Source organism: Oryzias latipes, chromosome 19, assembly GCF_053564925.1.
Source record: "Oryzias latipes strain Hd-rR chromosome 19, Olatipes_Hd-rR_3.1".
Classification (NCBI taxonomy): Eukaryota; Metazoa; Chordata; class Actinopteri; order Beloniformes; family Adrianichthyidae; genus Oryzias; species Oryzias latipes.
This window is the reverse complement of record NC_136255.1, coordinates 19,769,192-19,786,024: the sequence shown is the minus strand read 5'-3', so window position 1 is coordinate 19,786,024 and position 16,833 is coordinate 19,769,192. Positions and strand designations below refer to the sequence as shown.

At 40.5% G+C, this 16,833-nt stretch overlaps 2 protein-coding genes across 3 annotated transcripts; both read right to left on the bottom strand.

Moving 5' to 3' along the window:
- Positions 1–4: 4 nt before the first annotated feature.
- LOC101174539 (uncharacterized) lies at positions 5–6,634 on the bottom strand. 2 transcript variants are annotated; one of them, XM_011488048.3, is made up of 9 exons: positions 6,491–6,634; positions 6,079–6,130; positions 2,744–5,434; positions 2,482–2,527; positions 1,821–1,967; positions 1,575–1,664; positions 813–911; positions 516–587; positions 5–194 (listed from the first exon to the last, which is right to left on the bottom strand). In XM_011488048.3, exons 3-9 carry the CDS (start codon positions 5,432–5,434, stop codon positions 166–168), a joined length of 3,174 nt encoding a protein of 1,057 aa, XP_011486350.1. In that variant the 5' UTR covers positions 6,079–6,130; positions 6,491–6,634; the 3' UTR covers positions 5–165. The 2 variants fall into 2 exon arrangements, with proteins under 2 accessions (XP_011486350.1, XP_004080359.2); XM_004080311.4 differs by lacking the exon at positions 1,575–1,664.
- A 1,308-nt stretch (positions 6,635–7,942) lies between these two features.
- Positions 7,943–14,171, bottom strand: si:ch211-136m16.8 (uncharacterized). The gene is made up of 6 exons (XM_011488053.4): positions 13,979–14,171; positions 9,045–11,942; positions 8,775–8,955; positions 8,577–8,659; positions 8,411–8,502; positions 7,943–8,299 (listed from the first exon to the last, which is right to left on the bottom strand). Exons 1-6 carry the CDS (start codon positions 14,048–14,050, stop codon positions 8,245–8,247), a joined length of 3,381 nt encoding a protein of 1,126 aa, XP_011486355.1. The 5' UTR covers positions 14,051–14,171; the 3' UTR covers positions 7,943–8,244.
- Positions 14,172–16,833: the final 2,662 nt, after the last annotated feature.

Sequence of the window (16,833 nt, the reverse complement as noted above, 5' to 3'; positions counted from 1 at the left end):
ACTGTTGATTTTAAAAGTTTTTATTTGTGTTGTACATCTCAAATATAAACAGACTAATAAAAGTAAAGGAGGATGGATTAATAGATTTATAATAAAAGTCAGAGAAAAGTTTAAATATTTTGTTGCATATCATCACGTCATCTCATTTCCAGTCAAAATGGATCTTTAGGTTTTCCTTGTGTACTTGAGGAGCTCTAGATGAAAAGGAAAAGAAAAACCGGTTAAATATTCAAACAGGTATAAACACATTCAGGCCCAAGAGTATTTTAGATATTAGTTGAAATTTGATTTAAAAACACAATTGCTTAATCATCACTTAATTATTTTTTCTAGATTAAATCTAGAGATATGACTTCAGCTGCATGTCATGAACAGATTGAGGTAAATTAGACCTCGGAAAAGTTGATGGTATTTCTTTAAGAAGTTCAGAACATGCAGGCTGACATTAAATCATTTTGTTTAATTAATCTCAAGCAATATTCTTACTACAGTAACTGTGTTCAAGAAGGGCATACCTTCTTGAAGTCTTTCGATTTCTTGTGTTTTGAGTTTGAGCTGCTCCTCGAGGGCACTGCAGTTGGCACAACCTGCAAAAAAATAAAATAAAAAAGTCATTTCATCAAAAAGTCTCAAACAAAAAATAAAATAAAAGGCTTTTGTGTTTTGGAGGATTGAGTGTTAATGTAGTCCCTGAAGTTCTGGAGGTGGGTCAAAAATAAATGAATAAAAAGATTCAGCAGTAAAAAAAAATGCAAATGAAAAAGCATGTAATTGAGAAACAACAACAGCAAGAACAAACAAACAAAACCCACCATGTTTCTGGGCTTTAGTGAGCAAAGATCTCTGCCTGACTGCAGGCTGGTTCAGGATTCTGCTGTTTGCTTCAGTTGATGACAGCTGTTTCACTGCGTCTGAAAAAAAAGAGTAAAGAGGAAAAAAAAAACAACAAAACAAAACAAATTGAAAGTGATTTCGAAGTTTGCAAGACAAACAATCCTGCAATAAAATCATCAGCTGGGTTAAATAATGAAATCAGATTAAAAGGTTGCATTTGCAGGCTGCAAACAGATTTCTGCTTGATTTGCAGAGTTAGAATAATCAGACATGACTTCAGAATTAGCAAAGGAGCATTTCAAAGCATTTCAAGACCCACTCCGATGAAAATGCTGTATTTGGTGCTTTTAACACTTTCTTGTGGCATTTTTCTGATGATTGAGGACATATATAAAGAAAATTCATTGCTGAGCATTTTTATTCAAATCCTTGTGAATCAGTACCAGATTAAAAAAAAAAAAAAAAAAATTCCATTTTACAAAGAGCTTATCTGTGATGTAGAAAAAGAATTCCCTGCTCCACCCTGCAATGAAGAGTGAATCCCAGAACAATAATCATAATTAAAAGACCGCTTGGAAAGCTTTTTCAACAGCACAATCGGATCGGAGTGTGTCTTAAATGAAAGAGTCAAGCAGCACAACTTTCCAGCAAGATTTAGAGTGTTAAGGCACGTCAAAGAAGCCAATCATGCTTTTTTTGTTTTTAAAGTTAGTATATTTTTGTGGTAAGTCAATATTTACCAATGTTCTGCTTTTTGGACAAAGGTAGAGCTTCTCCCTTGGTTAATCGGCGTTTCCTTTCTTCTAAATTGTTTGTCATAGTTTTTAAAGCTGAGGATTGAAGTGCAAGAACCGTTTTTAGGGAGCATCCAGGGATTTTTGTAACAAATCAGAGGGATTTCTGGGTTCCTATTGCCTTCTGTTTCTTTTTTTATTTGTGAGTAAATAACTGCTGACAATATACAGCTCAAAGCGCTTTAGGCATACCTTTACTTTCACAAGGTTTGTCAGCCCTTGCCAATACTTGTGAGTTGCTCCTTGTGGGCAGTCTTTTGAGAGCGGATGCTGGTTTGCTGAGCGCGGCCATTTTGCTCATTTGGGGTCGTTGAATGCCAGAAGCTGGCAGCTTGAAAACTATTAGGGGGGGAAGAGATATTAGGGATTAAAAGAAAGAAGAGCAAATAAAAATGCTACGAATCAAAACAAAAAAAACGGCTTCTAAGCCCTTAAGGCTTAAGGCTCTGCAACCTGAGGCCAAAAATGCTAATTTGAATAAATAATACTCTTGTTAGTAACTTTTATGATTTATTTTTATATTTTTAAACTGACTCATCTTTTGTCAGATTGCTTTATTCATAAAGTTTACAAGTTAATGTACTGCAGCAGGATCCTTTTTGACACAGGATGTCATTTATTTTGATCGGAACCTGTACATGGTGTAGTTAAAAGTAATACAATAAAAATGTAACACTGTTATTGTTCAATTCTTGTTATTACTAATAAGCTACATTAAATAAATGACTAGATGGCCACAAGAACATGAATAAAAGGGTTATTTTCTCAACTTTGCGGCTCTCGCTGACGTTTGAAAAGAAACTGGACCAAATGGCTCTTGGGGTTAAAGGTCGCAGACCTCTGCAGTACCCACCTGCAGTTCTGGTAGACGAGCTGGAAGGGCTTTGCTTCTCTGTGATCTAAAAAAAAAAAACAAAAAAAAAAAACATAAAATAAACATTAAAAAATAGAACAGAGTCAGAACAAGACTACAAGCTCTGCTCTCGTTTTCAGAGCTGCTGTTTTGGGGATTGGGCATTTTAGTACTAATCTGTTATTAATCTGGAGAAACTAAAGACACACTACAGGTTCAATAGATCATGAAAAAGCAGACACTGTAAGGAATAATGTCTCACCCCTTGTGGGCCTTCAGGTGGAGCAGGCTTTCTCACAGCATCTTGGAACCGTTGTCGTTTTATTGGCAGGTTGGATTGCAAAGGTTCCTGTTTCCTTGGGATTGTGGATTTTACACCCAAATTGGAGATCTTTGGCAGCTGGGATGTTTGAGGATGTTTCTCCTTTGAAGGAGGCCAAAGCAATTTAGAACCAGTCTGGGACAAGAATGTTTTGCGGTCAGCAACAATGTTTGATGGGATTTCTGAGGGCACCTGGTCTGCAGGCTTACTCAGACCATCTTGGTACAGTTTCTTCTGCGCTGCCGGGACTTGGCCCTCATCTTTGTGAGTTTTCAGGTTGAACAGTTTGAGGTTGGTCATTGGGGTGGAAGAAGTCCTGGGGTTTGGCAATGAATCCAGAGTCTTATCCAAAATTAAAGCGTTTGCGTTGTTGGTGTCCATGCTTGAAATGATTGAGCTGTCAGACAGTTCCATCGTCTCGTGCAGCCCTGGCTGTGAGGGATCTTCTCTCTGACATCCGTCACCTCCAGAAAGCAACTCTAAAGCTGGAGGGGTTTCAAATGTACCTTCAGGATTTTCAACCATCTTGGGCCTCGTTTCTGCAGAATCTGGTGTCTTGTTTTGTTCTGTCAGCTCAGGATTGAGGACATCAGAAGCACCATGGTTAAGGTTTGTGGTTGCATTACATAATTTAGGTTGGTCCAAAGAGCTTCCGGGAGTTTCCTTGAGACTAATCTCAGACAAAGTTACTATGCCGTTTTGACCGGAGACATGTTTGCACTCAAACGTGTCATTCTGGCGGCTTGCAGGACCGCTGTCCACAGACACTTGAGGTTTTACCGTGTTCTGCAAGTTGGGCTCTAAAGATCGGTTGTTTTTCAAAGTACTATTTATTGTGACATTAGGAGTTACTTCGAAGGAAGTTTTGATTGTGACCACACTCGCACTCGACAAGTCCCTGTTTGTGAGGATGTCCACTGTGTCAAACTTGGGTGCGGTTTCTGCACTGGGGTCCGACGCAGGCTGCGTCACGTGGTCTATCGCGTCCTGTGCCATATCCTGCATCATGTTTTGTGTCAAATTTTGCACCATGTCTTGCGTCATGTTCTTTTCCAAATCCTGCGTCTTGTTCTGTGCTAAAACCTGCACCATGTCCTGCACCAAAACCGGCACCATGTCCTGCACCAAAACCGGCACCATGTCCTGCGTCTTATCCTGCGCTAAAACTGGCACCATGTCCTGCGTCTTATCCTGCGCTAAAACCTGCACCATGTCCTGCGTCATGTTTTGTGTCAAATTTTGCACCATGTCTTGCGTCATGTTCTTTTCCAAATCCTGCGTCTTGTTCTGCGCTAAATCCTGCGCCATGTCATGCGCCAAAACCGGCACCATGTCCTGCGTCTTATCCTGCGCTAAAACTGGCACCATGTCCTGCGTCTTATCCTGCGCTAAAACCTGCACCATGTCCTGCGTCATGTTTTGTGTCAAATTTTGCACCATGTCACGCGTCATGTTCTTTTCCAAATCCTGCGTCTTGTCCTGTGCTATATCCTGTACCATGTCCTGCGTCTTGTCCTGTGCTATATCCTGTACCATGTCCTGCGTCTTGTCCTGTGCTATATCCTGTACCATGTCCTGCGTCTTGTCCTGTGCTATATCCTGTACCATGTCCTGCGTCTTGTCCTGTGCTATATCCTGTACCATGTCTTGCGTCTTGTCCTGTACAACGTCCTGCGTCTTGTCCTGTGATATATCCTGTACCACGTCCTGTGCTATATCTTGTACCACGTCCTGTGTCTTGTCCTGTGCTATATCTTGTACCATGTCCTGTGTTTTGTATATAACCAAATCCTGTGTCTTGTTGCTTTCTATATCCTGCGCCATATCTTGCACCATGTCTTGCGTCTCGTTTTTTACCATATCCTGCGTCTTGTCCAGTGCCAAATCCTGCATTATGTCCTGCACCATGCCATCGCTGGCTGTCTGCACACCTGCCGTCGTCTCCAAGTAACTTGAATCATCAAGAAATGTAATTTCTGGCAAGTTTCCGTCAAGCAGCTGATTCCACACAGATGAATGTTTCATCTCAGACAGCTTAATACTCTTGAGTTTTTGTGTTTCTGGTGGTTGAGGAGGGCACACAGGGGAGCTTGTATTGATTTTTTCCCCACACATGATGGCATTAGGCTTTGCTGCAGGAGGCCCACTCCGATGATAAGCAGAATCATCTGTGGTGAGTTGCATCGTTGTATTGTTGGTATCATCAAGCAGAGTCATTTCTGGCAAGCATTCATAATCCAGCAAACAGTAAGGCCGATGGGTGGCTGCTAACGGAGTCCCAGAGTGAAGAGTGGAAAAATTGAGGTTGTGGTGATGTGCAGACTTTCCCGCTGACTTTAGGCAGCTTGAAGATGGAGCACATTTGACAGACTGAGGAGGCGATTGCTTATTTTCAATATTAAAGTACCTAAAAATGGGCGATAGAGTGGAGAGAACGCCAGATAACCGAGACTTGCTTTCACCGGTAGCTGGGGTAGAACAGGCACACGTTTTCGGTGGGGGCCCGTTTTCTTCCCTGAAATGTTGCCCAACATCAGTAGACTGGAATTTCAACTTTGAGGTTTTGGCTTCAGGTGGAATATTTTCAGCCTGCTCTTCAGGTTCAGGGTGTTTGTCCATATTGTGAAGCATCTGTGAACAAGAATAAACAGAAAAACAAGATTTTGTTACTCTTTCGTTCACTGCATGAAAGCAGTCCAAGTAAAGCAACTTTTGCTTTTGTTTAAAGTCATCTATATGCCGTTTTTTTTTAAAGCTGATTTCTAAGACTGTTTTTGCAAAGCAGCGGTAGTTCATTAGAAATTGAATCTGAATTGTGGATGGGACTGTTGGCACAGAGTAAGCCTATCCCGACTTCCCATCATCCCTTTGTTTTACACTCTCTCCTACTAGCTTACAGCCCCTCACACCCTCAACCTAACATTAGGAGCGCAACAAAAATAGCGAGCAACATTGAAGCTATCCATCTGCAGAGTTTGGAGCCAGAACCCAACTCGGACAAGGAAAACAAAGAAAAATATGGATCCATTTGTGTGCAAGTGATTAGGCATCAGCATGGAGCGGAGCAGGGAGCTTTTGGCTTTTCATTGTAGGTCCTACAAGCTTTACCAACTGTATTTTATTCACCACAATTCGAATAAAGAAACACTAATAAGTTCAATTTATAATTACTTTTTTCCCCTTATAAATACATGGATGGGAAAACAATAACATGTTTAAAACACAAAAGATCGGAGTGGGTCTTTAACAAAAAGTGTGGGCCTGAAATAACTCACATAACTTGTATAACTAGGTAGGTGGTTGCTCCTGGTTCACAGGGTCCTCGTCCTGCGTGAAAAAAAATCCCTGCTTTAACACTCAGCGTTGACAAACCACAATAAGACAAAAAGTAACATCAATGTATCAACCTCGACAAACTTATGTGACTCATTCCCAGCGATGTTGATCAGTCATCGGTGAGGAGCAATTACAGTGAAGCAAAACAACGAGAAAAGTCTCCTCTTGTTTATAAACTAGCAACTTAACGACAAAATGTCCCGTGCATCATGTACATGTATCGAAGACAAATCGAATTTCATGCTTAGGACATTTATTAATGAGTCAAGAACAGCTAACTAAATGAATATTTATATTATTCATTTATTAAAAGTACGGAACTATTCATAAAGAAAACATTTTCTTACTTACCAAATATAAAACTCACTGTCTTTAAATTGTCCTGACAAAAACTTAAACTGTAGAACACTTAACGTCAACTCCTCACGCGCCAGTTAAATACAAAACTGTAAAATTCTCCTCACTTCATTGGAGGATTTCAACCAATCAGAGCCAGAATTTTCTTCTTCGTGACTTTTTATAGCACTCTGTGAAATGTCGCCTCCTATTGCTTTGAAGGAAAAACAACAGCAAAAAGTGAAAGAAAACGCTTTATTTTGGGACAAACCGTATTTTAAAACTTTTTTCTGGAGCTAAGGTCCACTTTTTCCTTGAGAAAAATCAAGAGGCGCAGCACCAACCAGAAATACAGAAAATAATGACGCTCTGTCTGTTTAACAATATATGGTAATTTCATTTTATTAAAGTGTCAATTATAATAAAATAAACACTGAAAAGAATATTTTATGATCTTTCATATTTCTACCTGCTCAATGTGAAACCCAGCCAATTTGAGCTGATATTCTGGCAATAGTAACGTTTTTTGACTGATTAGGTGACATTGATTTTTTCCACGACACACCTGACCATCTTTCACGTCACAATGGTTGAAAAACACTGGGCTAACCATTTTGCAGAGTTAAAATTGGATTTAACAAAGAGCTTCTATTTACTGAATGGATTCCATCTGTTGATTTGATTGACAGAAACATTTTCTGTGTTAAAACACATATAATTATATTAATAATAAATACAACAATTCACTTCAGTCAGTTCAAAAGATTTAAGTAGTATGTTTTAAAAAAAATGTATCACCCAAGTTTTGCTGGGTGAATACTGGGTGAAGACAGGGGATGTTGACAAACAGCTTCCAGGGGCACCCAATTCTTGTAATCCCCGTCATAGAAAATGTAAATACATAGATATCTAAAACCTGATAAGAAAAGGTATACACCTGATCTAAAAAATCTCATCATAAGACTCCAGAATGGATTTCTAATTGACAAATAAAGCTATAAAAAAGACTGTTAATGTTAAGATTACATCTACATCTTTCACTGATCATAAATTAATAAAACAAATAACTAGCAATTTAAAAGCATTCATACTGAAATTCTATACATACTGAAAAAGTTAAAGTAAAACAAATATCTTCATAATGGATGTAGATAATAGAAATTTGAATGTATTAGTTGTCTTGGAAACGTTTTGTATAGCTAAAATCCAAACTGCAATTTTGCAAGGAATGTAAGATTTGTTTAAAATGAGTATGTGAAAAGTTTTGACAAAGAAAAGTCCTGTATTTGCTGCATTTGTACATTTGTGGAAAGTCCTATCAAGTTCAGATCAGACAAGATAGTTGATTGGCTAAACATTAATGTGAGCTCATATAGTAGCAAATAAAAAGTTGTTCCCAATGCAATGGATGGACAGAATTTATGCAAATAAAGTAAAAACGAATGAAATAATTACAATTAAAAAACATTAAAGGTTGTTTGAGGATTTATTCCAGACTAACATAACAAAAACTCAAAAGAAAAATACACTTTTTGTCAGAGAAAAAAGAGATATTTTCTTATAAATTTCAATTAAAATTGTAATTTTCGATGAAGCAAAAGTTAACAAAATTCTTTCTTAAAAATTGCATTTACACCTGATCCCAAAATTTATTGCATCAACATTTAAAAAGTCAAACAGGAGATGAGAGAGTGAGGTGATAAACAAAGACTTGACAAACAAAAATACATTCAAATATGCATATAATGCATAGGAAACAATGATCCCTTTTAGGTGGTTTTCCTTAGTTTAGTCTTCAGCTCCGACATGAGGGGATTTCCAAATCTGGGAAGGTGTAAAAAAAAAGTACAGATGATAAACAGGCATGCCAGTTTCTGCCATCTTACTCAATTAAATAGTACAAGCGGTCTTAAGCTTCTGACTCTGCTACCTTACCCCAATTGTCCTGGAGGTTTCCATTTAGGCCGGTGTGGTGCTTCATCCTGCTGCGCTGCATCCTTCTTCTCTTCTTCAGGTTTCTCAGGTTCCTGTTGACATAAGTCATTTTTAGTTTGAAGTTTCAAAATAAAAGAAAGCAGGTATTTCATGACTTGCAATGTACCTGAGAGTGGGTTTTCTGGTTGTCTTCATCAGCTTCCTCAGCTTGTTGTCTTTTCTTCAAGACAGGAAAACCTGAACCAAGTCCTAAAATAAAAAAAAAGGAAAAAAACATTTTTTAATATTTAGTAAATTCATGAAAATAAACAAACCCACAAATCCAAAGATGATGCTTCAATATGATGTAAGGTAAACTTCCTACCAGGGAGCTTAAATCCAATACCCATGCCTGGAATCCCTTTGACCGGCACGTTCAGTGGAGGAGTGGGATCTGCGGAGGGCTTTAGCAGCAGGGAGCGAGGATTTTTGGGTGGCCTCACGCGAGGGTTTTTAACGGCAATTCGTGACCTTTGCGAAGCAAAGTCCAACACAGGACAATCCACCTGCAACAACAAAAACTTGTAAATCCATTCGATATCTGATGATATGATTATTGTTGTATCCTCTCAATGATTTTCCTGGGAGACCATACCTCAGTGCGATTTTGCTCCAGTGTGTCCTGATGGAGAGACTCAGTGATGTCTTCTAACCACACCTGCTGCTGCTCTGACTCACTGAGTTTGATTCCATCTGGTGAGTCAGATAAACCCATCTCAATGGGTTCTGCTCCAACTTGGGAAGGATCCTCCCATATTCCCAGAGATTCAAAATCTTTGTCCCTACAGGCTGTCTCCTCTGACTTCATATCAAGTTTTCTATCTGGCAATTCTTCCATTATCCTTTCCTGGTGTGTATTCGATTCCTGATGTTTTTCCTCTGGAGATGAAACTCCAGAGTCAGTGTCAGATCTCAGCTCGGTGATAAGGACCTCTTCCTCCTCCACTTCCAGATGAAGCTGCAGCGTTTGATCTGCTCCTTCGGGAGGTTCAACGTTCTGTGCAGAGAAATCTGGTGAAGCTCCACTGATATCACGTCCGTCCTGAAGTGAGCCACCGATCAGAGTTCCAGACTCCACAGCAGAAGATGTTTCACTTACAAATTTCCCTGAGTTTGACTCCTCGAGCTGCTCCGTCTCCTTCAGAGACTTTTCTCCCGGTTCCTCCTCTAACAGATCATCTATGATGTCTTTCTCCAGCTTGGACTTTCTAAGTTCTGTGTCCTGAAAGTCCTCTGACATTGCAGCCTCTATCCACAAATCAAGGATGTCTTCATCAATCACATCTTGATGTCCTCTAAATGGTTCACAGATCTTCTCTGATAACAGTTCAGGGAGTTCCTTTGATTCTGACGTCTTTAACTTTTCAACATCTCCAGTGTCTGCTTTTTCTCTCTCATTCATCTCCAGTGCTTGGTCTTGGAATTGATTTTCACTCTCTTGTGTCTCAGAGGGTGGAGACAAGTCAAAGTTTGCTGTCGTCTCAATTCCAGTTGCTTCAACTTCCAAACATAGACGTTCACTTCTAACCTGAACGTCAGCTTGCGCTTCATCCATTTCCTCTATTTCTACAGTGCTGTCATCCAAAAATGTGGGCTCAGCTTCAGCTGGTTCTTTCTGGAGCTCACTTGTAGTCACTTCCTCTGGAAAACTGAAGCTGCTGTCCTTCTCAGCCTGGGAGGCAAAGTCCTGACAAAACCTCATGTCTTTCTTCTCCACCTCGGTCTCAGGGAATTCTAAAGCTTCATTTGTGAACCCTTTTATTTTATCTGTTGCTACACCCCCTAATACCTCCCATGCATGTCCAAGAGTCTCTTTGGAGTCACTCGAAACCCCCTCTATTCCAAAGTCAGCCGATTCGGCTCCATCTTGCAACTCATCTGTCTCATCTGCTGAACCCGTGTAGGTCTCAAATTCCTTATCTACAGGTTCTTTCTCCGTCTTCATTGAGCTTTCCTCTGCTTTAGCCTCTGTCGTTGCTATTAAATGCTCTGATTCCAGATTTGCTGTTTGGGTGATTGGTTTCTCCCTTTCTCTCGTTAGCCCAAGGTTTCTGTGCAGCTTCCCGTTCAAATCCAGACGGTTTTCATTGCTGGCTTGCTTCACCTCCATCAGTAAACAGTCAGCTCCCGTGCGACTGTTTTTAAGGCTCTCCTCTTCTTTGTTCCCCACCTTTTCTGGTAACTGAGTGATCTGGATTTCCTGGCAATTTCCTCCTTCGCGGAACCTTTGTGTTGTATTTTCATCTGGCTGAAATTCATTGTTATGTTCAGGAACTCCCTCTTGTGCTTCCTTGCACGCTTGAGGATTTAGCTTCTGCGGCACAACACCCTGGCCTTCGATTATCCTCATGGGAATATTTTTAAACTCCCCGCTCATTTCCTGCTCAGTCTCGCTTTCAGGTTTGACCATATCTGGAGCGGCCGTGGACACTTTTTTCTCGCCGATGCTTTTATTGTTGACCTCACGGACGAGCCGCTCCTCTTCCACAGAATCACCGTCGACAGACTTAGAACTTACGGAAATTTCTGACGGGATAATTTCTGTCTCTGCAGTGGTTTGCACATAAGTGACCACCACATCCTCTTGTTTGTGTGCGGCTTCAGTCGTCTGTACATCCTCCTGCCTGCTTGTGACAAACTGATCAAAGATGTGATGTCTGTCCTCTGCAACAGAGTCGCTGTTTTCCATCTTTGGTTCTTCAGCTACGGCTTGGTTCTCTGTGGCTTCATTAACCTTCACATCTTCAAGCAACTTCCAGTTGGGGGTAAGCTGATCTTTGCTTTCTTCTCTTTTCTCATTGGGTTTGTTTTTACTCTCAGAGATCAGCTGTAACTGTTCACCATTTTGGTCTTGTTCCTTTTCCTCAAAGTCGTTTTCATATTTTGCTTCTATTTTCAGAATTTGGTGCTCCTCTTCTGGACTATCTGTGAAGGTGCACATCTTTACCTCACCATCTTCTGTGTGAAAGCCTTCTCTGTGGTCTTCCGTTTCAGCTTCATCCATTTTTTGATGACTACCTCTTGTGTCTGCTCTTCTTTTGTCCTCAGCGCAGGCTTCAAACTCCTCCATGTCCTCACCTGTTACAACTCCTCCAGGTCTTCCTGAACCAACAACCTCTTTCTCCGAATCAGTTTTGGAGACTTCACTTCCACCTCCAGTGCTGGATTTCTTGATCTCTGTTTGGTGCTGCTTGTTTTCATGTGTTTGAGTGCGGCACAGCCCTGCTTCATCATTTCCTGTTGGGTCAAACTCTTCCTCTCTTGACTCTTGGTCCTCATTGCTCCCTTTCAGCTCTGAGCTGTCATCATGCCTCAGAGCTGCATGTACTGTGCACGCTGCTCCGGAATCGACTTGCAGGGATGGGGAAGGTGGTTCGGTCGTGCCCTCTTCAAAAGGTGAACTGTCAGCTGCAGAATCTCGTATGGTGTCTGACCCATTGTCATTTTCAGGAGCTGGTCTGAAGAATCTTCCCAAGGCTTCGGCGATGTAGCACTGGAGAAGAGAGACAGAAAGTCACGCACCGCCAAGTGTCATTTCAGTTCACCGAAAATCACATCATGTTTTTAGCTAAAGGAGTCATTAGAACGAAAACAAACAGACAATAGCATGTTAAAACAGTGAGCAGAATTATTTTAGAGCACTGTTTACACAATGGTGCCCTTTAGGCTTTGCAGCAGCTTTGGAGGAAGGACCTTTCCTGTTTCAGCACAACAATGCCCCCATGCACAAAGTAAGGCTCTCAAATGTTTTATAAGTTTGGACTTCATGCCCAGCTTGCAACTATAAAAAAAGATAACCTTTTTTTTTTTTACAAAACAGGAGCAAAAAACTTCTATTTGAACTATTACTACTATTAACTTTTTATCTATTACTATTACTATTTTATCATAGGCGGTTGATTGTCTGAATTTAGCATAGTACACAGTAATAAGCCATCCATTATAGTTCCGATTCTCTTCAGTTCTGTTTTATCTTAAATTTGGAATGTATGTGTCACACTGTTCCTATAGCAACCTTTTCATATTTAAAGAAATACAGAAACAGACTCCATTGAATACCAGCAATTAGACTAAAACAGATGGAAACTTCTAAAACAAATGTTGAAAACTTCAGCCCCAAAAACTCTGTTTAGTTCACCGTCTGGTTCATTTACTGTAAGTAAGAAATTGACTTAGTACCCCCTCCTTTCTGGTGTACCAAACAGGAAGTACCCGCCGCTTCCAAGAAGCCAAAATCCCATAGACTTTGATAGAGAAAAAAAAAAATCTATTACTCAGTTGTATTTGTCAGAATAACCATTCTCAATTTTTTAAACATATATTTTATGTAGAGCAATTTATTTAAATTATAAATTGCCTATCAGATTATTCATTAAAAGTATGTGGATCTCACATCAAGTGTTCAAAATGACTGACATATTCTCCTGCTTTCAAATGGTAGGGGTGTGGCCTTCTAACAAGCTCACTCCTGATTGGCGAGAGTGGTTGCCACAGAGATTATTACTCAGACAGATTTTGACCAATCACGACTTACTGACGTCATCTGGCTACACAACACGGTGGTCTGAAAAACAATGGCGAATGAAATGAATTTAGTTGAAAGTAAGCCATTTTCACACTCAGTCCACTTCTCATATACAGTCAACGGGTAAGACTCAGCTGGTGTGCTGGGAGTAGGCCCTATCATTTACAGGGTAAAGTCATTTTATCATTCCTCATTCTCTGTTTACAGTCCCTGTTCACAACCAGCCATATGCAAAGAAATGTCGCCCCCTAGTTTGGATTGTTTAGAATAAAAATAAGACCTTCATTTTAAAATGGACTCATCATCAGACATTTGGGAATTTGATGGTTTTTTATGTTATTTTCTAAACATTTTCATTTTAGATGTTAAACACATCACACTCGGCTTCGGATATAACATTTGCATGTGGTCAGATTTAAAGTCACCCAACACATTTCTGTAGCTTTTCAATTATTTATCGTTTATTTAGCTTGTTTTGTTTTGCCTCTTGGGGACGACACTTTGATAGTGTGCATACTGTGATATCATCTGAGTTTTATTTGCAGAAGTACAAAACCGAAAAAAAAAAAGAAAAACCCACCAAGTGTAAATAGCTTTGGCCAGAAACCAAAAAGACACCCACATGTGTGAACTCTGCTGAAGGTGGAAGTGGAAAAAAAAAGCAACAATAAAAATGGAGGTGACAAAACTGCACACTAATTTACAAAAATAAAAATGAAAAAATAGCAAATTAATGCAAATTGTTAAAATAATCAATACACAAACTAAGCAATAATTTAGACACATTTCACATATTAGTATTAGAATGAAAGTTGAGACATTGATAAAGTTTGTGATGTGCTCTAATGAATAGATAGTGGGAGAAAAAGCCTAAACAGAGACGGGGTTCACTGACTTTTATAAATCCTCCACTAAAAACAACATCAGCAGTTTCCTCTTTCTTCTTTTCCCCAAAAGCATCTCCTTCCACGTCTCCTCTGGATTTAAATGAAGCCGCGACTCACCCAGGTTGACCACAGGCTTCGCTCCAACCTGGAAATTGGACTTTCAGGCTCCGCAGGATCATTAGGATCCATTTCCCCGCTGTTCTTCCACCGATCAGAACTTAACAGAAAGTTTCTCCCTGAGATGAGCAGCGGACAGTCAACTTCCTCGCTGTGACATGTCCGATGTGTTGTGATGAGGAAGAAGATGATTTACGCAGCTGGGTCGCGCGCGCATTGCGGATGTGGAGAGCTTCAGGGTGATGCAGCAAGAACCCATTAGTTCAGCTGTCAGACAGGAAAAGCAATCTGGTGTTAAATAGTTCTGCGCAGTCTTACGGAGATTGAGTTCATGACTTTGGAAATAGTGTTGGAGGGTCTGCATCAGCACCCCACCTGCCTTCATGAAATTGATAATAGTCCCAATCATTGCAGTTCTTCCAAAGACCACTAAAGGCAGGCTGCAGTGGTTAGCAACTGTCTGTTGACTAAAATTTAAGGAAGTCCAACATAGACCCACTCCAATGAAGAGGATGTTCTGAACATGTCCTTGTGGAATATTCAGATTAAATCAGATTTCTGAGAATTTCTTTGTTCTTTGTGAATCAGGAGCAGCCAAAAAATTGAAAAAGCTAGTACTTGTTAAGTAAAATCTACAATCTGGAGGCCACAAGCTCCCTGCTCTGCTCCATTCCGATACATCCAGTTGCAGACAAATAGTTTCATGTAATTTTTCCTTTTCCTTGTCCAAGGTGGAACCTGGCTATAAACTCCACGCTTGGATAGCCCCGATGTTGCTCTGTATGTTGCACGGGTAAAGTTAGATTGGGATTGAGATTGAGAGAGTGTAAACAAAGGGATGATGGGAAGTGAAGACAGGCTTACTCTGTGCCAACTGTCCCGCCGGAGGTTGAGCTACAAGAGGGCAGCCAGGGGCAACATTAGTATACTTATTAACAACAATTAAAAAAAACATATCAATAAAAGCTTCTATAAGCAATGGTAATAGCCCCCCCCCCCCCCCCCCCCCCACCTAAAAGAACTGCTGTTAAATCTGAACAACAATGACACAACTGGTTGAAACACATAGTTTTGATCATTTCACTTGTAATGGCTTTTCTGCTTTTCACCCTGCTGTTCTCATTTGCCACTCTTCCAAAGTTATCTGCCCCCCCTCTCACCTCCAAATATAAGACGTCTAGCTAGGCCACTGAGTCCCGCCCGCAACTCAGAGGCAAATTTCTAATGACCTCTACAGAAACAATAACCTAAACAGTTTTTTGTATTTTATTTTGCCCCAAAACAGCATAATAATAATTAAAAGAACACTGGAAAGGCTTCAGAAACAGATCAAAGTATGATTGGAGTGGGACTTTAAAGTTTCTTCTGGTTTCTGATTCTACCACAGCTCAAATTAAGACATTTTTAGGGGCGTACTTTCTGATTGGCAGATGGGTTGACCCAATCACCCCATCCATTAGACCCACCTAATTTTCAGTTATGGAAGTTTGTTGAATTAAGTCCCGAAAAAGTTGAAGGTTTTCGATATGGAGCCGGAGCCCACATTGCAAAGTTGTCAGATTGGCCATAATCTTTAGAGCCAACAGAGTCATCATCTGTTAGCATGCAGAGGATTACAGGCGAGGACGTTCCTATACGTCCAGGAGAGTGAGCATTAAAACTTTGATAAAATCGTTTTTATACCAGATCTGACTGATGCTATGTCTTTGTCTAAATCCCAAGAGTCAGATTCAATCAAAACCCGATTACGACACAAAGAAGTGAAAAAATTTGTTCCCATTTTGGTAGATTTGGCAACTTTTTCTCACTACTTCACCTCATATAACCTATGTCTCATCTGCCACATGAAACTTAAATTTCTAATGTCTCAAACGCGTAAAGTAGACATATTTACAGGAAACACATCTACTTTAACCCTTGTGCTATCCTAGGCACTTTAACAATGGGAGTTGGGTCATGTAGACCCACTAGACAGTGCGCTGAACCTTTTTTCTTCAATGATTTGTGAACCTGACTGGTGTCCATGGATTACATGAAATCTTTCCACCTTTATCCACCTTTGACATGGTAGGGAGAACACGTCAATGTAAGGGTGGGGTCATCTAAGATAGCACAAGGGTTAATCCCGGATGTCACACCAGAACCCACCTGGAGCTGAACACCACCAAGACCAAAGTAACAGTCATTGATTTCATCAGCACTGGTCAAAAACAGTGACCAGGTGGAAAAAACACCTGGAGGAAAAGCCGCAGGGGTCCTTCTACTGAGCCATTGGCTGTGGACAAGAAGGCCCTGTGGATGATGCTAAAACGATTATTGTGCCCCCCACTGAAAAACATCTCCAGCTCACGCTGCCTGAGGAGAAAACACTGACAGGCGGCTCTCACCCTGACCATCAATCAGTCAAACTGCTGCCATCAGGAAGAGATAAGATCCCACAAAGCCAGGATCAACACTCAAAACTGTTGTTACCCATAGACCGTCAGGCTCCTAATAAAGCATTATAAACACATACTGTCTTTTATTCTCATTATTCCAGTACAGCCAAATATTGCTGTACTGCTTCAGAACTTTTGTATTTATTAGTTTGCTCTCTGCGGTCTCCTTCTAGGACATGCTTCATGTTCAGGAACAGCAACGGCGCTTTATTTGTGCCTTTTAAGGGGAGAGTGCGTATGAGAAACGCATCCGTGGTTAACTTGACATGGGCAGCAGCTCTTCTGCATCAAACTGTGAGGTCACAAAAAAAGAGAAGTGCTCTCTGAAACAAGAACTACTTTCAGCTCAACAGATAACAGTCTTTGCACAGAAGCAGGGCAGTTAGAAGGGCTGCTGGAGTAAAAACAAAATGAGAC

Excerpts from the sequence above, each read along its gene's own strand:
- si:ch211-136m16.8 (XM_011488053.4), bottom strand. The coding sequence starts at position 14,050 with ATGGATCCTAATGATCCTGCGGAGCCTGAAAGTCCAATTTCCAGGTTG. Across the intron at positions 8,956-9,044 it reads TGGAGCAAAATCGCACTGAG|GTGGATTGTCCTGTGTTGGA; the intron begins GTATGGTCTCCC and ends TTGTTGTTGCAG. Across the intron at positions 8,660-8,774 it reads TATTGGATTTAAGCTCCCTG|GACTTGGTTCAGGTTTTCCT; the intron begins GTAGGAAGTTTA and ends TTTTTATTTTAG.
- LOC101174539 (XM_011488048.3), bottom strand. The coding sequence starts at position 5,434 with ATGCTTCACAATATGGACAAACACCCTGAACCTGAAGAGCAGGCTGAA. Across the intron at positions 1,665-1,820 it reads CAAACCTTGTGAAAGTAAAG|CTTTAAAAACTATGACAAAC; the intron begins GTATGCCTAAAG and ends TTCAATCCTCAG. Across the intron at positions 588-812 it reads CACTAAAGCCCAGAAACATG|GTTGTGCCAACTGCAGTGCC; the intron begins GTGGGTTTTGTT and ends ATTTTTTTGCAG.